A 23,929-nucleotide genomic window follows, 5' to 3' on the forward strand; every position below is an offset into this window, starting at 1 on the left:
CTCCCACCCTCTTCGATCCCCAGGAAGCTGTCCGCGAGTAACACTACTAATACTACGGAGACCAAGCACTCCGTAGCGGCTTACTGACGGCAGGCGGAAGCCTCCCCATGGTGCGGCGTTCATGCGGGTTTGCGGAGGAGTGACCAGGGACCTGCTGGGGTGAGACAAGAAGTACGAGGATGACCTCATTTCCCCTTCTCCTGCTAGGGATGGTTCGAGGGATGAAATAAGCGCGGGTGATTTGGCATGGTCCCGGTCCTAACAGTTACGCTACCCATGAGATGGCTGAGATGTACTTCCCCCGACAGGTGATGCGATCGGGACGGCAACCCGAGGCGCATTCGAGATGAGGTACCTTGAGATGTGGCTGATCAGATGTGGTCTCATGCGTCCCGGCATTTGAAAGACTACCACGTTGATTGCTGTAGCACCAAGTTAGTTGGTGCTGCCACTGCGGCGTTCATCATCCCGCAGCAAGCAGACCTGTCTCACCATCAAGTCACAGGGATCTTGCTTAGACGGGGAAGAGGAATGCTCGCTTCTGCTTGGACAGATTCGCATTGGCGACAAGATCGGAGAAAAGTCCGTCAAGGGTTGATGAATGTGGTTTGGAGCCAGAGTGTGTGTGGCAGGTCGAGCCGCAGGTCTTGTCCAGCGGCTGAGCGGCAACCTGCTTACTTTCTTCCCAAATATGGCGCTACGAGTAGCCTTTCCTGGAATTGAATAATAATTATGGGAGGGCGTCGACGCCGGCTTCAAAAGACACGCGAAGGGAGTCTTGTTCAGCCATATCTGGTCGGCCGTTGTTGGCGTTACGCCTCGGAGGGAGCCGGAGCACCGAAGAGGCACAGAAAGAGGGTGAACGGGTGAAATCCCACCGGTCGCAGTGAAAAACAAAAAAGCGCTTTCAACTTCCTTGATTTTCCTGCAGAAGGCAGCTCCACGCATCTTTACGCCATGGCCCAAACTCGGCGATTTTCACCCTTGTCCCTGTCCGTTTAGTCTCTAGAGACTCTAACCCCTCCGGCAATAGCCCCCCGGATTCGCAGCCGGAACCTTGGCTTTTTCTCCCAGAGTCCCAAGTAATTGCGTAAAGCAAACAAGCCTATCCGGAGGTTGGGCGAGAAGGACGGTTCCGCCTGCATATAGAAAATGCATACAACGTTGTTCGTAGCCATATACTTCCTAGTCTCTAATACCGTTAGAATTGGGAGGCTGAGAGGGGGAAAATTCTTTCGCGCCCGCATCCCGGAAACTCGCGAGCTTGGAGCAAATAGGACAACGGTACTCTATTCAAAGTCTACCCCGTCGCGAGTCATTTGGACGGCCATTCTCACCCAACTATGCGCGTCCAACTGCCCGCAGAAACTGTGACCAGGCCAGGGACCGTATCCCAAGTACAACCCTCCTGGTCCTCTTCACCCCGTCAGCATGTTGTTTTTGGTTTGGCTTAATCAACCTCCGCGTTGGGGTCCCCGCATTGCGGTACTCTTTGTGGGGGGAGAGAGGGACTCTTCTCTCCCATCTTCAAGGTGGGAGAAGATGCAGCCGACTTGACACACTTGGGTCTCTACAAGGTTTTGCAGCCATCAAATGACGTTGTTTCGAACGACGGTAACAAGAACGGACTGGCCAAGAAGAGATTGGAGCTAGCGGCTGCAGTGTACCCTTTTTCTCCTTCAACACCAAAGACTCTTTTCCTTTGCTTTGCGTGGCATGCTTGGATCTGTACATATAGAACCACGTTCCCCATCCATCGTGAAAACAAAAGGGGTCCGTTCTTTGTCCACCTCCCTGGCCTCGAGTCATCTCAACTCCTTTTTTTTTTTCCTTCTTAATTTCATCTCGCGATCCAGCCCCAATCGCGTGAGGTTATCTTCATCCTTTCAGCCGCATTTCCCTCATCGTCTCTCCAATCATATCTCCCGTTCACCATGACCATCCTCGTCGGAAGGCCTCTCAACTGGGCCATCACGGCCACGGCCGGCTCCGGCTTCCTCCTCTTCGGCTATGACCAGGGCGTCATGTCCGGCCTGCTCACCGGCTACGCCTTCACCCGGACATTCCCCGAAATCGACACCACCAACGGCGGCGGCGGCAGCTCTTCGCTGCAGGGCACCGTCGTGGCCATTTACGAGATTGGATGTTTCTTTGGTGCCATCTTCTGCCTCCTTGTCGGTGAAAGACTCGGACGCCGCAAGTGCATCATGCTGGGATGCATCGTGCTGAGTATCGGTGCCGCGCTACAGGCCTCTGCTTTCGGAATCCCGCAGATGATTGTGGGACGTATCGTTGCTGGACTTGGTAATGGCATGAACACTAGTACTATTCGTGAGTCACTTTCTCATGGCCTCCTCATCACGGTTAGGGATGACGCTAATTTCCGGCAGCTGTGTGGCACTCGGAACTCATGAAGGCGGATAATCGCGGCAAGGGTCTTGCTATTGAACTAGCCATCAACATTTTTGGCGTCATGTCTGCATACTGGGTGGACTACGGCATGAGCTACGTCTCCAACGACGCTCAGTTCCGCTTCCCTCTCGCCCTGCAGATCTTGTTCGCCCTGGTTACATTCCTCGGAATACTGGTGTTGCCTGAGTCGCCCAGATGGCTCATTGCCCATGACCGCCACGATGAGGCCAAGCATATCCTCTGGGCGGTGGAGAAGGACGCCACGTCCATTACCGAGAACGAGCCCAAGCTGGAGCGAAACCTGGCCGAGATCCAAGCTGCCATCAGAGAGGAGCGAGAGGCTGCCAACACTGGTAGCTTCAAGATGATGTTCAAGAACGGCGACCAAAAGTTCCTCTACCGAACCTTATTGGGTATCGGTGGCCAGTTCATGCAACAACTGAGTGGTATCAACTTGATCACATACGTAAGCTTTCTCCTCTGTTTGCCCTCAAGTTTGAGCAAACGATATATTCTGTATCACCTGAACCGTGATGCTAACTTATCCAAGTACGCCCCGGTCATCTTCCAGGAATCTGTCGGCATGTCACACAACCTCTCACTCCTGCTCGCAGGATTCAACGGTGTCGCCTACTTCTTCTCCTCCCTTATCCCGATCTGGATTATCGACCGCCTCGGCCGCAGAAAGCTTATGCTGTTCGCCGCCGGCGGCCAATGCGCATGCATGGCCATCCTCGCAGGCACCGTCTCCAACGGCAGCGTCCCCGCCGGAATCGTCGCCATCGTCATGCTCTTCCTCTTCAACTTCTTCTTCGCCGTCGGCCTGCTCGCCATCCCGTGGCTGTTGCCTGCCGAATACGCGCCCCTGGCCATCCGTACCCGCGCCGCCGCCCTCGCGACCGCTTCGAACTGGATCTTCACCTTCCTTGTCGTCGAGATCACACCCGTCAGTATCAAGAGCATTGGGTGGAGAACCTATGTCTACTTCTGCATCTTCAACGCCTTCTTCATCCCTCTCATCTACTTCTTCTACCCCGAGACGCAGAACCTCAGCTTGGAGCAGATCGACAGACTTTTCACGGGCGGCAAGGTACAATTGTACTGGAAGTCGAGCATGGGCACGCCGGGCGAAGCGTCGCACGCTCTCAACGAGAAAGATTCCGAGTCCGGCTCTGGAGATGTTCTCCGTGTGGAGAACAAGGAAGAGTTTACTCACTAGGTTGAAGACCACCGTAGGGAAGGGGGAAAAGTGTAATGACTGGTTGGGCCCATACCCACCGGGCTGAAAAGGGGTTCGCAATTTGTTTTGGAGGTTTATGATATCCAGCGGTCTGCGCACCGCATAGCAGTAAAGGAGATGATGTTTCCATGTCCAGACAGCAAGAGTGAAATAATACGATTCCCTCAGATTGACCAAGCTACGCAGCTGTCCTTAAAGCTTACTATCCTTGTACACAGGCTTCCTCTTCTCGACGAAACTCTTGACGCCTTCAGTCATGTTTTCTCCCGCCTCCATCTTGCGATAAATCGTCTGGTCAATGAAACCCGTCGCCTCTATCGGACCCATCGGCTCCCATCCAGTCTTCAGGCCCTCTCTCGAAACGATGATTGAGTCCGGCGAGTTTCTCGCAATGGCCTCCGCGGCACCCAGTGCAGTCTCCATCAAGTCGTCGGGCTGCACAACCTTGTTCACAAGTCCCCAGGATACCATTTCCTCAGCCGTGTAGTCCGTTCTCCCAATCAGGGCCATCTCCGTGGCGCGCTGGCGACCCACCGACTTGATCAGACGAGGGAGAGCGCCAGCGATGGCGATGACACCGATGGTCACCTCGGGAAGTCCAAACTTGGCCTTCGTGGATGCGTACACGAGGTCCGCATTGATGATCATCTCCATCCCGCCGCCGAGACACAGACCGTTGACAGCAGCAATGACAGGCTTCTTCCCACCGCGATTCGACAGTCCGCCGAAGCCGGCGGTGGATGGCCACTTTTCACCTGGCTTGGCGTCCGGGTGGTCGGCCGTCACTACCGGAGCTTGTGGGGCCGGGTCTGCGCTGACGGAAGAAGGGTTGTTGGATTTGCCCGTGGTGTTGCGGACGTTCCACTCTTTCAGGTCCGCGCCGGCACAGAAGGCGCGGCCGGTGCCCGTTAGGACGGCACAGCGGAGGGTTGGCTCCGTGTCGTACCACTCGTAAAGCCGGGCGAGGGAGTAGTGAAGTTCCGAGTAGATTGAGTTCAGGTGGCGGGGCCGGTTGAGGGTGATTAACATGATATGCTTGCGGGGGAAGGAGACGGCAGCGTCCGGGCCGACGTCGGGAGGAGGGCTGGCGAAGTTGGGCGTGTGTGACATTGTGGAGGTGCAAATTGCGTGACTTGACCTGTGCAAGGGACTTCGTAAAGCTCGTGGATCAAGGTGGTTGAGGCGGAGGCGGAGTCGATGCTCAAGCGGGAGTGAGGCTGTTTCACCGGGGTTCAAGGTTGAGAAGAGAGGTTTTGAAGTTGTTGAGTTGTAGTCGCTATGTGCCACGTACGATAGGTGTGATTAAGTTCCAACTTGAATGGATTGAGTCTTTGAGGGTTATGTTGAATCTGATGAGATGTATAAAAAGAGTCCATGGAGAATGCGAGAGGCTAGCGAGGTTGGGGGATATCCGGGGTAAACATGATGTGTTACATCCATTTGCCTCGGCTCGCTTGAGTAATCGGAACTAGTTTCCGTGCGGGGTACACCGAGCTCGGTGTAGGCCGGTGAAGCTCCGGTGGAGATGCTAATAAGTTGGGGTTATAGTTATGGAGACGCGGGGAACACCTTATCCACTCCCGTTCCACGCTCAAGTGAAGTCTGGTCGAATAAACAGGCGCACAGCACTAGTTTGGCGGATAGGAATCTTGGCTTCCGGGCTCACTTGATTGTCTTTGACTAGTAAGGTTTCATATAGATCACTTCATAGTAGATGATAAGCGTCCCATAATGCCCTGAGTCGATAAAAATATTAGAGTACCTTACTTGTAGCCTATTGTGTTCATTACATATCGCTGGATGCTTCCTTCCAATTGAGAATGAATACCACCTAGACATCAGGTAGGTATGTGACACCGATCGTTATGCAGGCTTCATTGCCTTGAGACAGTTGTACACTCTACTACCGGAGAACACCCGTGGTTGAGGTGGCTTCCTGCATTTACAGACAAATCCAACCGGCAAGGCTGATTCTTCATCTGAACCTCAGATACTGTTTGAACTACATGTACTTTTATGCATGGATTGAACACAAATTTATAGGGAGCTTAATACATCAATTAAACCAAAGAACTGCTGGAGATTGGGACAATGACTTAACTCCCAAAATGGATGGACAAATGATATCTATTCTTACCCTCGCCGGCTGTAGGTTCTACTGTCTACAACAATTCAATGAGTCATCTCAGAAACCTTTTTAGTCGCTCATGTTCCCCCGAGTTGGTAAACAGAGGAGCATAGCTAAGGCAGTTGTGGCTCAATTATCACGGACGCCGATGACCGGCGATGAGAATCGGCCTGTTTCATCTCAGCGATATCTGAATGGCACGTCGTGACCAGAGCAGTGGGGTGCTACAATGCCCGAACTGATTGTTACATGCAAACCCTGAGGAAAAACACCCAGTGGGCGACGGTTTCATCGCAACTTGAGACTTCAGGCCATAAGATCAGCCAGTACAGATCTCTTGGGGTCTGTATGTCAATCAACGTATTGATGAAGACGGACTTCAGATCGGATGGAACCTGATGGAACGAACTTTTGGTCCTCGGACGGCACTTCGCGAACTTACATATTAGTGGAGTTGCCCTGTGTCTCGGAAACGTTCGCATCACGCAGTTCTCCACGTTGACTGCTGGACGGGCGTCCTCGTACGGAGAGCATCACCCGTTCTCAGAATCATTGGTGATTCAAGTCATCTTGCGTGGCCTGGCCCTGCCCAAACATGTATAAAGCAAAACTGTGGCAGAATTTGCGCGTAATTCTATGGGCAGCATGCATGACGGAGTGCTCGGAATGCCCGGCGGCCTGAGTGGGAGACAACATATGAGCAGTAATATCAACGACAGGCTAGTAATATGTGTAGGGCGGAGAGAAATTTAGACTCATCGTCCGAAGATCCCGAATCCGACTCCATGGAACGATGACCCCGTACCTCCTAGAACGGTGAACATCATGTAACGAAACTCGAACTTCTTGGCCAAAACTCCCTGGATTGACTCGAGCACGTCGTCTCCTCGACCCCTGACAAGCCACACCCCTGTTTGACAAGCGCCGAATCGTAAAGTCTCCGACTAAAAACTGCCCCAGACTCCTCCAGCAGTTGCGTGCCCGATTAAACTTTTTGGAGCCCTCTTTGGCCGAACTCCTTTTTTTTGTGCCCAGCACACCATCTCGCGGACCTAGGCAAGTGTCAGCATTGTCGCAATGCGGCTCTGAATTTTGACTTTTACACCCAAAACATCAGACTACGCTACAGAACCATGTCAAAACTTCCGAGTCAGAGAAGGGGAAACTTCGTCGCAAGTCTGCGGACAGATGCAGTCTGAAGTCTTGAACTCTATCTTCGGATGGCATGGGAACGATGGCGATGGTCTCTGGCATCTCTTTCTGATGGCGTATAACATCATGAGCGACGCCTTTGGCCCCATGCAAATAGGAAAAGTAATCGTCACTCTCTCTTCATTCCTTGGGTTCAACTCTCTTTTTCGCCTTCTTCTTTTGCAACTTACTTTCTTTTCGCGCAGTGCCGGCCATTGCTTTTCCATTCGTTTGTAAACGCCAGGAAACTAACTCTCACGTTCTCTAGAGTGTCTCGAGACCTAAACGTAAATCAAAATGAAGCCCTCTTTCCTTACCCTCGTTGGTCTCTTGGCCGCCTCTGTGGCTGCCAACCCCGTTCCCGCCATCGGTGGTGCTGTTCTAGCGCCCAGAGGCAATGGAGCCAACAATAACAACAACGGCGCCAATGCTGCCAAGGGCAAGCAGAATGGCAAAAAGAATGGAAACAACGGTGCTGCCGGAGGTGCGGCAAAGAACGGAACTGCTAATGCCGGCGGTGCTACCGCTGGCGGAGCCGCTGCGGGCGGCGCCGCTGCCGGTGGTGCTGGTGCAAAGGCCGGGAACACGTCTGCTCTTGTCTTACCTGATGGGCGTATCAAGGCAGACGCCACACCCGAGAACTTCAATGTCCTTGAGAGTGTGTTCAAGAGTGCTGTAGTCAAGGGTGATGGTAAGTTATGTCTCGATACTAGTTGATCGTGCTCGGATCAAAGCTAAGTATCGGTTAGGTCTTGTTTTCAGCGACATCATCACTTTCCCCGAAGGCCAGGCCTCACTTGTACGTATCAACTCCACTCGACTAGAGATTCTTGATTGTTACTTACAACTACTAGTTCGACAAAGCAACCAACACCAAGGCTTTTGCCATCAACATTGATGACAAGTCTGTCTTCGTCCCCAAGGGTGGTGAAGCTCAGGCGAACATCCGTCGTGCCGATCTGCTCCCCAGTATCAGATCTCAGCTCAACGATGTGGCCGTCACTGGTGTCCGAACGATGCACTTCTCAATTCAGCGCGACGCTACGAAGCCTCTCAATGTTACGCACGACTACCAGGTTTTCAACCTCGAGTCCAAGGATTTCTCCTTCCACCAGATTGATGTCCGCACTGGAGCCGACAACGGCAACGAGATCGCGGTCTTTGGTAACTCCAAGACAACTCCGGCTGCCAAGATCTTCTCGACACCGTTCGGCGAGGGTCAGTTCGAGAACTTTGCCATCAAAATGGACTTCAATGCCAAGTATGTGCTTCTTCACGATATACTCTCTAGTAAATACTCATTCGACTAATCGTGTCCCGTAGCACCGTCCAAGTGTTCCACAGCACCGCCAATGAGCCTTTGAAGCAGGTCACTGAGCCTGTAGCCAATGGTGAGTGGTGCCATACCCAATCATGGAGAGACTGCCAGGCTAACAGATTTCAGATCTCGCCGGTCTTGGTGAATACCACTTCTCTCTGCAGAAGAACCCCGTTGGAACGGCAACTCAGCCCACTGGTATCAAGGAGGCAATCATCTTTGGCGGCATCTTCATGGAGGACTCCACCTCCGGAACAGTTACCCTTCAGTAGCTGTTCTAGTTGTTCAACTCAGTCATGGCTATTGTTCTGCGGCAGAAGGCAGTGTGTTATGGCCAGCATCAGGCGTCAAGAATCAAGAATCAATTTAGAGCTTGCCGCATCGCTGCACTAGAATTGCCAACGTGAATGATGATTTCTTCTTGGAACTAGAGATGACACTGTATGGCATTTCAAACTTCTCCATGGTGTTTCTCACCTGTCTTCGCAGTTCTTAACGTCAAAAGTCTTGATGGTTATATGCGTGACGGCGTAGACCTCAAAAATATAGGCGGGAAAAAATCAGAAGACCTTCTCCCTGCGCATGAAAATACTGCACACCAAGCAAATTGCTCCAGCAGCAATGATTGGCACATAAGCCAGTTGAATTGCTCGAGTGATGCCATGGATTGCCTGAGCTCTCACTTCGGGTGAGGCCGAGTCGATCAAGCCGCTACCCACGCCTGCGAGGGCGTCGGAGATCACGTCGGCAGAGACATCAGGGAACACTTGCGCCAGTGCACGTTGGCCATAGTTGACAAAAAGCGCTCCTGACATGCCCGTGCCGAGGACGATGCCGATCATCTGACCAACAGTCATGAACCCAACACTGTAAGGGATCTCGTTCGGTTGAACCTTCATCTGGGCAACGGCGAACCCAGCTTGGCAGAAACAGCCGACGCCTGTGCCTAGGATGATGGTGTATCCGTAAATCTTAGCATTTGAGGTGTGTTCATCAACGATGTCTGATTACACAGGTCAATAGACGTGCGTTGAAAGAATAAGGCCATGACTTACAGAGAAGAACGCCGCCGATAAGTTCGAGAGCGGAACCGGCGATGTACCATGGGTAGTAGTATCCAGTACGTCCCATAAATTGCCCATTGAGTAGGTTGAAGGCTACCAGAAACAGGATGAAAGGTAAGAGATGAACGGATGTCTCAACTGCCGAGATTCCACGGGTAAACTGATAATACAGCGGCAGGTAGAAGATGCCAATGAAGCTTCCGAAAGTCGCAAGCACTGATAGTCTGGTATTAGTAATCGCGGGGATTGGGCAAACAGGACGGAGCGAAACGTACTCATTGTGAAGAAAAGGCAAATCATGGTTCGGCTCTTCCAGAAGTGCATGGGAAATAGACGATTCTCTCGCGATGTGCCAATGAAGTAGACTTGCTGCAAGACGAAGAGAATAGTCAAAACGCCCGCTGCCACAAACAAACCAATGCTTTCGCCCTCGTTCCAACCCCAAAGAACCCCGCCAAAGTTCATGGCCATGATAACGCAGAGCATAGCGCCAATGGATAGAACGGTACCAACGTAATCAATTTGCGCCAATCGTTGAGCGAGAGGCACGCCAGCTTGCGGTTTGAAGTCTGGAAGTAGGATGATGTAGATTGGTCCCACGACAGCACCGACCAGAAGGTTCAGATAGAAAGCCCAACGCCAAGTGGCTTTGCTCTCGCTGATGGCACCTCCGACCACGGGACCGAGAACAGTACCAATGCCCCAGATGAATCCGGTAAGACTCAGATATTTGGGACGTTCAACATTAGTGGTAGTCACTGACAACAGTGTGAGGAGTCCCATGTACATTCCGCAACCACCAGCACCCGCGATTGCGCGACCAACAATGAAGGAGTTGATGTCGGGAGCGGCACCGCAGAGAGCGGAGGCGGCCATGAACACAGTCGTAGACCCAAGATATAACTTCTTAGCCGAGAAGGTTCCGTATGCTTTCGACCAGGGAAGAGTCGTGGCCGCTGAAGCCAATGCAAAAGAAACACCAAGCCATGGAACGAGATCGACGCGGTGGTATGTCTGGACGACTTTTGCTTGGACATTAGCGACAACAGTGTTGTCTAAGGCGTAGAGGAACAAAGCTGAGAGAAGGGCGCAAATTACGAGGAACCACTGAAGAACAAATACCTTAGCTCAGTTTCGCGATGGCCTTGGGGGAAAGGGAAGGGGCTGAGAGGGGCTGGTAGGATGATACAACATACCTTGACACCGTGAATAGTTCGTGGCGGATCAGCATCTTGAGCCTCATTGAGAACCTGAGTGTCAACGGCTTGTTCCTTGTCTGACGGTTCTGATGATGGCGAAGGTGGTGTCAAGACGCTTTCGTGGCTCGGTACGGCCTCCTTCTTTTCCAAATCAGCCATGTTGTATTGGGAATCCAGATAGAAGCCTTTAGAGACTTCGAAGTAGTTTCTTTGTGGTAAAGTTAAGAGAAGTAGATAGAAGAGGGAAAACTGTGAGAGAAATCTTCTGGTAGTTTGATTGAGGTCAGACCGTGACGTCTAGGCCTCTTCATGGCAGCTTCGTATATGTAACACGGGCGGGGTTGACTACATCCACGATCTGTCTATCGACAGGATCGAAGCAAAACTTTGCAAGTAAACAGAAACTCCACGGCGATTAGAAATCAGCTTGCCGAATAAGGAAGTGCCATCATTGCAAATCGAGAATACTACCTATGGCGAATCTTTTTTGCAACGGGTAGTGGGCCTGGCCCCCCGGTCCGGGCCGTCGTAAGTAAGACCCGCGATGCGGCTTTGCCGCAGAAGACCCCTAGGATTTGCTGCAGGGCTAAACTTTAATACTGCTGCACTGTGTAATAGTATGTGGCTGTTGACAGGGCTAGTGACCAGATTTGTCGATGAGGTATAAGTCAAGGGTGCTTTGCATCATCGCGCCCTGGAAAAGTTTACGTGTTGTGGGAGACCCCCCACGGAGTGAGGATTGAAAAGCTTGTCTAAAGCAACGATGAGCAAGCAGCACATGTGACTTAGACTTCAAAATCATGTCATGGTCCTTTTCACATAGCCATAATACAAGGACAGATCCGTCGTTGCCAGACTCCAGGTTGCAAACAAGTCTCTCTGTTTTGGACCCCAAACTGATTTACACCATTTGTTTTGTCAAGATTTCGGACTCGAGCCAATCATCATGATCATCACGCAGTCTCAATCTGTGTCTGACTCGCCGACACCTGTCCGACTCCATTATCCCCAGGCAGAAGGTGCAGCTCAGGCTGTCGACCCTGGCAAGGTTCTCGTGTCTTTCCTCGTCTCTCCGATCAACCCACAAGATTTGTTGGTCATTGCAGGTCGATATCCCGTGAAACCATCCTACACCCACGATGGCGAGCCCGTTTTGGGTTACGATGGCGTCGCGCGAGTTGAGGTCGTAGGAGTCGAATCCTCGTCCTCGATGGCCCCGACCTCAGCGCTACGGCCCGGCGATCTCATCATCCCGCGTCGCCATGGTTTAGGAACTTGGCGAAGTCAGGCTATTCTCAACTCTGCCGATGTGATCCGCCTTTCACCTACGGAAGATCTTATCGGTGCATCGCTCCTTCGCATGGCATTCTTGCCTGCCTACCTCCTTGTTGAGGATGTGAGAGCGCTGAAGCCCGGCGACTGGATCGTCCAAAACATAGGATCCGGAACCATCGCGCGACTGGTTTCTCAGTTTGCTCGCATCAAAGGTGTCCATACTGTCAGCATTGTACGCGACCGCAGTCTAGATGCTTTGGAGACCTTGAAGTCCGACCTGCTGAAAGACGGTGTTGATGCCGTCCTTACCGAGTCTGATCTCCAAGCACGAGGTGCCGATGCGCATCCTGCTCTTGCCGACGCGGCGGCCCGCAACCGTGTGGCCCTAGCCATCGATGGCGTCTTCGGGGAGCCTGGAGAGCGACTCGCGTCTTTGCTCTCACATGGAGGGACTTATGTGAACTATGGATCCCTTGGCGGGGCGGATGCGGTCTTGCGTCTTTCGCAGCGCCTCTTGTTCTGGTCTGAGATTAAGTTCCGCAACTTTCGGCTTTCTGAACAGCTCAGTCAGCGAACACCCGCGCAACTGGAGTCTCTCCTCCTCTGGTTTCAGGATCTTCTGGCTCAGGGTGCACTGGTGACACCCAAGGTGCAAACTATCCAAGTTCCGATCTCAGCCGAGGGAAGAAACGATTTTGAACAGAGCATCAATGTTGCCGTCTCTTCTGGCTCCGGAGCGGGAGTAGGGGATGCAAAGCGCGTACTGGGGTTTGTCCATACTTTGGCGAGACACTGAGCTTTGGTGTGTAGATTAAGGTAGAGAATTTTAAGCAAATCCACCCAGGTATCCATGCATTTAGCTCGGGGCATGTGTTTCCACGTGGGATGACTCCATCGTTTTCGAAGAGTGTGCAAGTCTTGAGGGCCTGAAGTACTCTTACTTAACCAAACTTATACAGAATCCGTCCAACACGCAAATCAAGAGCAAAAAATAACCTTAGGAGTCCCACTAGCAATTCTCATTGAGATTCATTTTACTAAGTATCATGATGCATCTCAATTGCAGGCCCTAATCTTTACCCACAATCTCAGTCTACATATTGCTTCTCCTTCTCAATGGTCTTGGCGTTGTATTTGCGCAACTGATCCTCCAACCCTGGGATCGGTTCATCAAAGTCAATGCGAGCACTGTTCATGAACCTGGCCAAGAAACTATAGATGCCCTGCACGTAGAAGATCTCCGTAATCTCCTCATCACTGAAAGTATTCTTGGCTTCGACAATGGTATCCTCGTCAACTTTATTCTCGCGCCCGAGAGTAGTAACAATGCGACCGAGAAGGCGTTGACGCGCGGTGAAGAGACCCTCCGGCAAAGGCTCGTGGGCCTTGCGCAGAGCAGCGAACTGTTCTTCGGTGAATCCGAAGATACGAGCAACAGGCTCGTTCACGTCCCACTCGTAAGGAGCATTCAAGGTGGCTGCAGTGCGTAGAACGATGAGCTGCCAATCTGTGGAACGGATCTGTCGCTGCTCACTCCAAGCCGAGGACAGGAGGTTCATGAAAGGTTTAAAGAACACATTGCTGTTTGCAAGAAGCTGTGTTTACTGGCGTCAACATCGAGACATTTCAAAGCTTTTGCTACAATATTGGGATATTTGTGGGGTCTCAATCGCACCTTGAAAACATTTCTCTCAAACGGAAGAGTTTGGAGAGCAGCCCTGATATCGGGCTGAGCTGTGCTCGAGTCAACGTAAGGCAGCAAGTGCTCGTTCGTGACAGTACGATCATCCCAGGAAGCCATGTTCGCAGATGAGATGCTAAAATCTTGTAAATATTTGAAAAGTAGAAAATTAAGGTTGACGAGATGATCGTTGTAGAACGTGGTGACGAACGAGCTTATAACTATCCGGTCTTCAAACGACGTTCAGAGCGTCGTCTTCTGTCAGTATCATCAACACCATCTCATTTTCTCGCCATCTTGCATCATCCCATCAATGGCGCCATGTAATGAGAAGATGATGACCTGCTCGATATTCCCTCCGTTGAACATGGTCATCTCTTAGAGTTTGAGTTGAAGCGATTCGATAATATGCGGCTCAAGCCTCCGGTTCATCTGATGTGGAGAACGAACAAGGAAGATGGGCCACGGAGAACACAGTCAAACGAACACTGTGCGCGCGGGGGTTGCATTTTACTTTTGTTGAAGACTGCATCTGAATCGATTCAGGAACAGCAACCCTGTCAGCGAGACCATGTTTTTCCTGCCTCTTCAACCCATTCGGGATTTTCGTAATATGGCGGCCCCTGTCACGTAACATCATTCCCATTGTCACTGACTACGTCTCTCCGATAGACAAGCTGTAAAGCAGACTTTCATGCACAGCATAGGTTGGAACCTTCAAGGGTCACGAGCGTCACGCCTGCCGCGCTTCCGTCCGGCACTTCGAATAGCATGCCAGTCTTGATGCTAAGATAGTTGCATGTATAACGAGATCCCTTGAATAGGATATTGTGTGACGGGATATGACTCGTAGGATCAATCTGAGTATCGTCCGCGCATGGTCTTCCTCATGTTATTGTCTTTCATAGCTTGAGGGGGACGGCTGAAACCAGCGGGTCTCGGTGTTCCCGCCGTTTTGTGCATCAGTAATTAATGGTTTACACTCCGATTGCCTTCAGAAATCTCCTTGTAACTGAACCTGGATGAAAGAAGACATATCCAGACCGGCGATGAGGCCGAGAATGTCTCTCCTCGACGTTCCAATGAGCCATTTTCCAACCACCTCCACGCCGAAGGTGACTCTTGATGCAGCAACGAAAGTGCTGTCACAGCAGACAAGTTTGGCCCCTTGTTGGAACTTATCATGTTCTACGCCGAGTAAGGACACGGAAGTTGAATCGGCCTCATCGGAAAGAAATCAGCTGAAGCTCCGCAAAGACTGACTCGAGGTGGAATCTCAAGCTGTCTAGACGCTTGAGGGCCACGATATGCGTCTTACAAAGTCTGGGTAATCTATCACGCGATGATGGTGTCTCGGTGACACATCTACAAAGCTGCACAACCCTGGTCAGAAGGATTACGGAGTTTCAGACGGGTCATTAATTCCGATATTTCGACTCGTAAACGCATCCATGTCGGCGTATGGCCCGATTCGAGACAAGGTCGTAAAGTTGGCGTCCGCGTTGGGGACGCGGGTCGAAGGGAGCACGCCATATCTTTACCACAAGGAGCCAAAATGCGACTCGAGATCTTTTCCGTCCAGCTGCTGGATCTTTGAGGCAACTTTTGTCTCTATATTCGCAATCATCTGGAAAACTGACGAGATCTGTTTTCCAAACGGAAGTCGGACGATGTGGCGATGCTTGGGCTAGCCTGGATGAAACTTGCTGCAGGTTGTGACATGCAAAGCCCAAAATCGCTTCCACGCGTGTACTTAGTACCTATGGGTTGATGATGATGTAGTGAACTTGAGCTGTATGCTTGTGGAACTCCCATGCTGTCGCTGAGGAGAAAACCCATCGGAGGCAGGACTCGCGGAAGGGCAGCGAGCGGTTGGTTGGAACGCTCCCGATTAACATTGATTCACTTGTTTTTACTTATAAGCTAAGTCTTTTGCTCGTAATGGTGATAGACAATATTCTAGAAAAGCACAATCAATCTTTTGCGTCCGTACTGCAGCATTTCCAATCTCCGTATCTACACTTTTCACCCTCTTGGACCTTTCGTTCCCTTAAGTTTTTGACTGCTACAATGCAGTTAATCCGCCATATCGAGAAGCACGAGGACTTCTTCCTCCCTAGTGCTGACGACCTTGCTTTCGGCATTCACGACAAGCTTTACGGTAAGGAAAGCTCTTTAGCCTTTTCAGAGGTTGAAGTTAGGTTTCCTGCAACAGAGATTCAGCAGGGAATTCTCACTGAAGATGTCCAATGGGCGGAAGTTGAACTTTTTGCTGGGAAGCCATCTTCCTTTGGTCTCGAGAACATCTTCAATGCTTGGAACTCTCTAGCCTCACACCGTAAGTCCCATATCTCTTGACATCCTTCCGACTACCAGCTCAGTGTTAACTAACTCTGCTTTTCATCAGATATCTGCCTGAGATCCTACATCACGAACGATACCGACTCAGGCCAACCGCAAGTCGTAGTTCTCCGCAGGGTCGAGGGCATCCGATGGGACCATCCTGACAAGAACCCGGATGAAGACAATCAGACTCCAGCTTATGTGACTGTTAAGAGCACTCGCCGGCGAGATGCTATCAGCCTGGTACTTCACTTTCATCGTGCTCTGATCGATACAACGTCTTTGCACATGATCAAGCTCGACTACGCTCTTCAAGTCCATGGGCTACCCAGCCTCGAGACTGCAGGATTTGCCACATATATACGATATCTCCACCATCAAAGACAGAATATTGGAGCTTCGAAGGCTTTTTGGACTGAAGCCCTGTCCGGCCTCGTCCCCCGATCCGTATTCAGTGTTCACTCTGATGAATACACTCAAACTACCGCCAGAGGTAGACATGGTGTCAGTGCTGTTATCAGTGGACCGGATTTAACGCAACTCAATGATCTTGAAGCTCACCACGGCCTGGGCTCTTGGCGTCAGACATTCTTCGAGGTCGTTTGGGCATATGTGATAAGCACTCATACCGGCTCTGCCGATGTCACTTTCGGTACGGTTCGCCGGGACGAGAGTTTCATCGGCTCAAATAACTGCGTTGGATGTGTTGATCAAACATATCCTGTCCGCTTCCATGTCGACAGCGATGGGGGCTTGAATATCGGTGAATCCTCCAAGACTCTCGACGGCTATCACAGTCAAGCTGGTCGCCATGCCTTTGTAGGACTCGAGGAGATCCAGCGTCACGCCCCAAGCCTCGGTTTAGTCGAAACCGCTGTCAGTTATAGTCAAACGACGAATACGCCATGCATTGCTCCCGGGCTTCGGAAATTCCCCGTCGTTCTATGCATCAGCGACAGCGAGGTGTTGAGACTCACTCTTAAGTGCAAGTCCTACATTCCTCTTGAAGAGGTTGAGGTTGTCCTGCAGCACTTCGTCGCTGGCATCGTCAGTGCCGCGTCCAAGTTGAAGAATGCAGGCGAATGCAAGCTGTTAGCCTCTGATCTTATATCTGAAGATGAGCAACGGTTCATCATGTCGCAGTCCCTGTCAACACGCACTGCCGAGCCTACGACTATACCTCATCTGTTTGAAAAGACCGCCGCTGCCTTCCCTCAGAGAATCGCAGTTGAGTCGGAAGGCAGGGCACCTGTCACATTTCTCGAGCTCAATAGCCAAGCCAATTTGCTCGCGAGAAGACTCAAGCTGGAAAAGGGATCCTTCGTACCCATTCTTGCCGAGAGGTCTGTGGAGCTTGTCATCGCAGTCCTGGCCGTGCTCAAATCCGGGGCGGCCTACACCATTCTGGATCCCAACACTCCCTCCAGCCGCCTCGAACACATCGTAGAGGATCTCAGACCTGCCACTGTCTTAGCTGGCCATCGATTTGTCAATATGCTCTCCAACACCTTAGATATTGAGCACACTCTCTCTTCTCCAGGAGACAATCTAGCAGCTTCTCCACCTTATGAGCTGGGTAATCTTAGCATCGACATCCACCCGGAAGACCATTGCTACGTGATTTACACCTCTGGAAGCACAGGCAAGCCCAAGGGTGCCGTTCTCACACATCGTGCGGCTACGAGCGGCATAGCCTATCAGTCTCTGAACGGTCTTGAACGGTGGCTTCTATTCTACAACCCTAGCTTCAGCGCTGCTCAGCGTACCATCTTGGGAACGCTTATCCATGGAGCCACTTTGGTCCTTGCTAGTCAGGAATCTCTGAATAGTGACCTTGCCGGTATCATCCACAGGTTCTCAGTTGACTCCCTTGGTATCACTCCATCCGCTCTGTCGCTTTTGCAGCCTGATGAGGTGCCTAGTCTCAAGCAAATCACCTTGGTTGGTGAGCAGATCTCGCGAGATCTTGTTGAGATCTGGTCAGCGCAGAAGGGCCTACGTCTGAGGAATACCTATGGGCTTAGCGAGTGTACCCAGCTCAACTTTGGAAAAGAGCTGCAACTGTCACTTGGAGGGACTTTCAACCACCGCTTAGTTGGCTCTCCGACCGATACTACAGATGCGTTTGTTCTAGGTCAAGATGAAGATCAACTTGCGCCTCTCCTTATTGCGGGCGAGCTTTGTCTAGCTGGTCCACAGCTCGCTGAAGGCTACCACAACGAGACAGCGCTCACAGCGCGCTCCTTTGTCGACAACCCATTTGGTACCGGCAGGCTCTATCGAACTGGCGATAAAGCCCGTCGACTTGCTGATGGTCAGATTGAGATCTTGGGGCGGGCTGATATGCAAGTCAAGATCAATGGCCAGAAGGTTGATCCCTCAGAAATTGATCGGCTATTGCGCTCTGTCGATGCCATTGCCGCATCCGGCACTCTTGGCATCAGTTTGAATGATGATCGCAAAGCCCTGGCTTCAGCTCTGGTTCTTTCAGGCGACACCACCTTTAGGAGCTCGGTGGTTTCTGCCAGGGAGCTCTTACACCAGAGCTTGCCTGCCTACATGGTGCCCAGCATCTGGTTTCCTGTTGAGAAGATTCCAAAGAATGCCAATGGGAAGATTGATTATCCCTTCCTTCGCAACTCAGCCGAAAAGCTAGGGGCCTCCGGGTTTGCTAGGCTCATGGATATTGGCGACGGCGACGACGACGTGGTTGACGGCGCTTCCAACAAGGCAGAGGCTGCTATCGCATCGGCTTGGTCAAGGGTTCTGAACATCGAGCAATCAGTCATCAGACGATCGCACTCATTTACAGACTTGGGTGGATCATCCATTGAAGCTATCAAAGCTGTCTCTAAGCTGCGCAAAGCTGGCTTCTCGGTCGAGCTGAGTGAGCTCCTTGAGGGAGCATCCCTTCAAATCGTGGCAGCTCAGTCACAGGTATTCAGTGCCGAGACCGACGAAAAGCCCGAACCATTCGTCCTCATTGCCGACCCGGGTCTTGCTTCCGACTTACAACGTGACGTCAACATCGTTGACGCTTATCCTGCCACACCATTCCAGGAGACTATGTTGTCAACTTTGAACACGCCATCCGACCCGTATACTTACTCACGGGCTTGGGACGTTGCTGCGGTCGACCTTCAGAAGTTGAGAGCCAGTTTTGACAAAGTGTTTCGTTCTCGGGACATCCTTCGGACGGTATTTCTTCCACACAAACGATCCTTCCTACAGATTATCCGCGATGATCTCTCACTTCCTTGGCACGAGTCTTCGGAACTACTGGAGTCCTTCACTATGAAGGTCAAGTCTCGCCAGTGGGACTTGGATGCCCCTCTATGGGATGCCACAGTACTTTCTGGCCACGTCCTGGTGGTCACAATGCATCACTCACTCTTCGACTACTGGTCTCACAAGTTCCTTTATGAAGATGTGGCAACAAACTATCTGGGTAAATCCGCTACAGTTCGGCCAGCCTTTAGCAACTTTGTCAGGCATTTGCACTCCCAAGACAGCGCTACCAGCCAGAGATTCTGGTCTGAATATCTCGAGGGAGCGCAGACCACGAAGCTAAATCACTCCCCAGGCGAGGAGACCAGCAAGGTTGAAGTTGAACTTGGTTTCAGCGTCAGCCAGCGATCTCGACAGCTCGGTTCCACGCTTGGTGCAGTCGTCTATGGTGCCTGGGCTATCTTGCTTTCCCACCACCTAAGGAGCGACGATGTCACATTTGCAACTACCGTCTCTGGAAGGGAGGTTCCCGTAGTTGACATAAATGAGATCGACGGTCCGACCATGACCTCGGTGCCACAACGCATCAAAGCAGATCCCGACTCCACCATCAGAGATTACTTGAAGGGGACTTTGTCAGGATTCGCGCAGCTCCTCAGACATTCACAACTTGGCGTTGTTGGCGCCCTGCGTGCTGGAAATCTTCCCAGCCAGGCCTTTGACACACTCGTCAACATTCTCGTCAGCCAGAGCGATGCGGGGGGTGCTTCTAAGCAAAACGCCGAAGAAGTCTTCCGTGTACATGGTCGTCGACCTCAATGGGCGTCTGGTTCTGATACCACTGTTCTTGAAGTAGAGGAAGCGACTGCTACAACCGTCATTCGTTTGGCCAGTACCATGGAACCTCGCAGGCTTCACTTCATCAAAGACTCGTTTGTTCACATCATCAATGTCTTGCTGAGTCAACCAGACATGAAGCTCGCGTCGGTCTCAGTCATGGATTACGCAGAGACTGACTATGTCTCCAACACGCTCTCCAACCGCACAGGTCTTCGAGTCCCTGAGGCAGAACTTCTTCATAGTGCATTCGAGAGGGTCGCAACCAGCACTCCGGACACTATTGCCATTGACTTTGACGGGAAAGAGATCGTGTCGTATGCATTGCTGGACAAGCTTTCGAATCGATTCGCTCACACTCTCATTGCTCATGGCGTCTCTACCGGACACCTGGTGCCTCTGATGCTTGAGAAGTCAGTCGACATGATGGTTGCCATTCTAGGCGTCATGAAGGCGGGAGGAGCGTATGTCCCTCTGAGTCCAGATAATCCGAACGAAAGGAACGGCTTTGTGGTTTCCGACACAAAAGCCAAGCTCCTCGTGGTCCATCCGCAGCATGCTGAATTCGGAGCCTACGTCAAGCAACTCTACGGCATTGAGTCACTGGCCATGCCAAGTCACGAAACGCTTAGCACCGTCTCGAGCGATGGATCCGATGCCAACATTGCGCCGATAACACGCACGACACCCGACAATCTTGCTTACATGATCTACACATCTGGCAGCACTGGCATGCCCAAGGGCGTCATGGTACCTCACCGAGCGGCCGCGGCTGCAGTCACCAGCATGGCACAAGTGGAAGGCCGATTTGAGGGCACCTGGCGGACTCTGCAGTTCGCCAACTACGTCTTCGACGCATCGGTTCAAGACTTCTTCAACACTCTCAGCACTGGTGGAACACTCTGTATGGCGCCGACCGAAACTTTACTTTCCGACATTGCTGGGTGCATCAACCGGATGGATGTTAGGCAGGCAATCATCACGCCAACGGTCGCGAAGCTCTTCAGTCCAGAAGATGTGCCAGGCTTCGAGACTCTGATCGTGGGTGGTGAACCTCTGACACCAGATGTTGTTGAGGTTTGGAGCCCTCACTGCAAAATCTTGAACGTTTACGGTCCGACAGAGACATCCATGGTGGTGACGACCAAGAGCATCGAGGCGTCATCAGGTGTTACCACTCATCGTATTGGCAACATTGGAGCTCCTTTCTCAACCGTCATGGCTTTCATCCTTAGCCCAGATGGTGAGACTTTGGTGCCGTACGGCGCTGTTGGCGAGCTGTGCATCGCAGGGCCACAAGTGACCGACGGCTACTTGAACAAGCTGGACTTGACAGAGGCCGCGTACGTCGATAGCGACTCCCTTGGTGCGCGCATCTATCGTACAGGAGATCTAGCGCGCTGGCTTCCCGAGGGTGAGATCGAGTGTCTCGGAAGAAAGGACAACCAGGTCAAGGTCCATGGCCATCGCATCGAACTTGGAGAGGTCGAAAACTCAATCCGCCGTTCCGGACTGGTCAAGGATACAGTGGCATTGGCCGCGACCATCCAAGGCAAGGCTCATCTTATCGCATTCTGCATCTTTGACGAAGCTTCTGCAGCTGTTGGCCCAACTGGTGTTCAAGATCCGTCAACTTTCCGAGGCTCTCTTGCTGAACTGCGCGAGAATCTTAGTTCACTGGCGACCTACATGGTTCCGAAGTTCGTTGTTCCAATGAACGCTTTCCCCAAGCTTCCCTCGCGCAAAGTCGACCGCAAGGCACTCAAAGTGCTAGCCAACGAGCTCGACCGGGAGTACCTGGCGCAGTCTGTGCTAGAGACTCCTGGCGAAAATCACCAAGTTGTCCCAGTCGAGACACCATCAGAAGGGATCCTGGAGCTCATCTGGGCTGAAATCTTCAGCATCCCTCAGAGTGGTATCGGGCGTGAAGCGAACTTCTTTACGCTTGGGGGTGATTCGATTTCCGCCATCAGCCTCACGGGCCAGTTGCGACGAGTAGGCTACTCGCTGACGGTGCTTGATATCCTCAAGACCCCCAAGTTGAAGGATATGGCTTCCACTCTGCGCAAGATAGAAGCACGCGGTGAGGTGGTCGAGCGCTCCTTCGAGATCCCTCCGTCAATCAAGGTAGCTGCCCAGGAAGTTGGGATAGCATGGGATACAGATGTTGATCATGGTAGGTTTCCTCTTGCACAATTTCCAGTCAGAAAGCCAGCTGACAACTCTTCCAGTGTACCCATGCCCTCCCGGTCAAGCCGAGTTTCTCAAACAGGGCAGCCGAGAGTCGCAAATGTGGGCGCTGCAGACTGTCCGACGTATGACGGCGGACGTTGATCCGGATACGTGGATTGAAGCAACGACTCGACTCACTGAACTCAACGAAATTCTGCGGACGACTTGGATTGATACACCCGAAGCTGGCTGGGTCGGAGTTGTACTTCATGGCTCCGAGCTAAATGTTACCAAGGTGACCTTGGACTCCGAGTCAGAGTCTTCGAGCTTCATTGAAGAGTTTTGGCAGACTCGTTTTGAGTTTGGTCGTCCCTTCATCAAATATGCTGCCATAACCCATAGCGATGCATCTTGGGATCTCGTCATCAAGATGGATCACGCGGTTTACGACGGCACTTTGCTTCGTGTGTTCGATGACCACTTTGGCGCCATTCTTCGGGGCGAAATCATACCGCCACCAGTGGAGTTCCGCGACTTCTCTCAGCATGTCTTTGCGGAAGACAAGACAGCTAGCCTTGGGTACTGGAAAGCAAAGATGGATGGGCTAGGGCCTTTCAATCAGCAGCTGCATGGCCGAGATCTTGCTAAGGCCCCATCGCCAAAGATCACTGCCAGCTTACGAAGAGAGATTGTGACGACAGACATCGACCAAGCAGCTTCTCGCCTTGGAGTCACTCCGAGCATCGTCTTTCAAGGAGCGTTTTCCCTCTGGCTTGCTGCAGCAACCGAGGCTACGGATGTCCGCTTTGACTATTTGCTGAGCGGCCGCAACGTAGCGCTGCCGGATCCTCAGTCCATCAACGGAACACTGGCCAACTTCTTGCCATTCCGAACGCCCGTTGGTCCGAAGGAGTTGGTGCACGACTTCCTCGCGAAGTTACAAGACGACTTTTGGGATGTAACTGAGAACGGCCTTGTCGGCCTTGACGATATTTACGGCGTCGCTGATCTATCTCGCGAGACACACGGTAACCGAATCTTGTTCCTCTCTCAACCGTTTGAGCCGGCAGCCAAGAATGATCCGAATGGCCGCTACCGATGGCTTGTTATGGCGAAGTCGAAGGTGCGCATGTACCAGCCATACGCGCTGGTCGTCGAGATGTCCAAGTCGCTAGGTGATCGTCACATATTGAAGGTCATGTATGACGACACCATCTTGGATCTGTCGGTGGCGGAAAGTATTGCGGATGGTATCGTTGCCTTGGTCGAGGTCCTGACTGATGCCACCAACGCGAATCTGGCACTCGAAGAGTTGTGACTAGGACCGAGGTCTTGCTGTAGGACGATAGAGGTTTTGCTTGATACAGAATAAATGATCTCTGCCCACTTTGAGTTCCAATTCCATACAACTCCGGGGATGATATTCTCGCAAGCTGTGATCATTGAGATCAACATCGCTGGACGACGCTTGAAGAGACGGTGTGTGGTCATGATTGAAGCCTTGGCGCTCAGTTCGGCAATTACCTCCGGAAATCAAGACATAATGTTTCTTGGCAAAAGGAAATGCCAAGTGGCCAAGTGGGCAAGACATCGACCAAATTGACTGAAGCTTTGGGGCGTTGGGACCACGGACAGGAGTCCTTTCTTGGCTAACCCTCCACAGTTCCTCCACAATCCTCCATCCACATCACGACGCGGGGGGGAACTGACAAGGGGAGCAAAATTTCCAACAAAGAGATGGATCACTGGGGGAGATTGCGGCTTTGTGCGGGGGAATCTCGACTAACGACGCAAGTCGAATCCATCCGATTGTTGGCTAGTTTTCTCCGTTGACCACGGTC

The 23,929-nt window shown here is 51.9% G+C and overlaps 7 protein-coding genes across 7 annotated transcripts; 4 read left to right on the top strand and 3 right to left on the bottom strand.

Moving 5' to 3' along the window:
* Positions 1 to 1,934: 1,934 nt before the first annotated feature.
* Positions 1,935 to 3,631, top strand: HER10_EVM0007625 (uncharacterized protein; the record flags this gene model as incomplete). The annotated part of the gene is made up of 4 exons (XM_035477177.1): positions 1,935 to 2,331; positions 2,391 to 2,475; positions 2,506 to 2,878; positions 2,963 to 3,631. 4 exons carry the CDS (start codon positions 1,935 to 1,937, stop codon positions 3,629 to 3,631), a joined length of 1,524 nt encoding a protein of 507 aa, XP_035331607.1.
* Positions 3,632 to 3,844: 213 nt separating this feature from the next.
* HER10_EVM0000725 (enoyl-CoA hydratase/isomerase) lies at positions 3,845 to 4,890 on the bottom strand (the record flags this gene model as incomplete). Its single annotated transcript, XM_035470494.1, has 2 exons — positions 4,472 to 4,890; positions 3,845 to 4,411 (listed from the first exon to the last, which is right to left on the bottom strand). The coding sequence occupies exons 1-2, from the start codon at positions 4,760 to 4,762 to the stop codon at positions 3,845 to 3,847; spliced, it is 858 nt and encodes a 285-aa protein (XP_035331168.1). The 5' UTR covers positions 4,763 to 4,890.
* A 2,378-nt stretch (positions 4,891 to 7,268) lies between these two features.
* HER10_EVM0010997 (uncharacterized protein) lies at positions 7,269 to 8,561 on the top strand (the record flags this gene model as incomplete). The annotated part of the gene is made up of 5 exons (XM_035480439.1): positions 7,269 to 7,662; positions 7,721 to 7,770; positions 7,826 to 8,232; positions 8,295 to 8,362; positions 8,416 to 8,561. The coding sequence occupies 5 exons, from the start codon at positions 7,269 to 7,271 to the stop codon at positions 8,559 to 8,561; spliced, it is 1,065 nt and encodes a 354-aa protein (XP_035331828.1).
* A 288-nt stretch (positions 8,562 to 8,849) lies between these two features.
* Positions 8,850 to 10,711, bottom strand: HER10_EVM0013188 (uncharacterized protein; the record flags this gene model as incomplete). Its single annotated transcript, XM_035482552.1, has 4 exons — positions 8,850 to 9,292; positions 9,345 to 9,569; positions 9,629 to 10,460; positions 10,550 to 10,711. The coding sequence occupies 4 exons, from the start codon at positions 10,709 to 10,711 to the stop codon at positions 8,850 to 8,852; spliced, it is 1,662 nt and encodes a 553-aa protein (XP_035331969.1).
* Positions 10,712 to 11,498: 787 nt separating this feature from the next.
* HER10_EVM0003264 (uncharacterized protein) lies at positions 11,499 to 12,623 on the top strand (the record flags this gene model as incomplete). The annotated part of the gene is made up of 1 exon (XM_035472946.1): positions 11,499 to 12,623. One exon carries the CDS (start codon positions 11,499 to 11,501, stop codon positions 12,621 to 12,623), a length of 1,125 nt encoding a protein of 374 aa, XP_035331342.1.
* A 292-nt stretch (positions 12,624 to 12,915) lies between these two features.
* HER10_EVM0001666 (uncharacterized protein) lies at positions 12,916 to 13,628 on the bottom strand (the record flags this gene model as incomplete). Its single annotated transcript, XM_035471406.1, has 2 exons — positions 12,916 to 13,422; positions 13,503 to 13,628. 2 exons carry the CDS (start codon positions 13,626 to 13,628, stop codon positions 12,916 to 12,918), a joined length of 633 nt encoding a protein of 210 aa, XP_035331223.1.
* Positions 13,629 to 15,578: 1,950 nt separating this feature from the next.
* On the top strand, positions 15,579 to 23,406 carry HER10_EVM0004783 (uncharacterized protein; the record flags this gene model as incomplete). The annotated part of the gene is made up of 3 exons (XM_035474416.1): positions 15,579 to 15,846; positions 15,916 to 22,092; positions 22,148 to 23,406. The coding sequence occupies 3 exons, from the start codon at positions 15,579 to 15,581 to the stop codon at positions 23,404 to 23,406; spliced, it is 7,704 nt and encodes a 2,567-aa protein (XP_035331434.1).
* Between the last annotated feature and the right edge of the window lie 523 nt (positions 23,407 to 23,929).

This window comes from Colletotrichum scovillei (assembly GCF_011075155.1).
Source record: "Colletotrichum scovillei strain TJNH1 chromosome Unknown Contig00007, whole genome shotgun sequence".
NCBI lineage: Eukaryota > Fungi > Ascomycota > Sordariomycetes > Glomerellales > Glomerellaceae > Colletotrichum > Colletotrichum scovillei.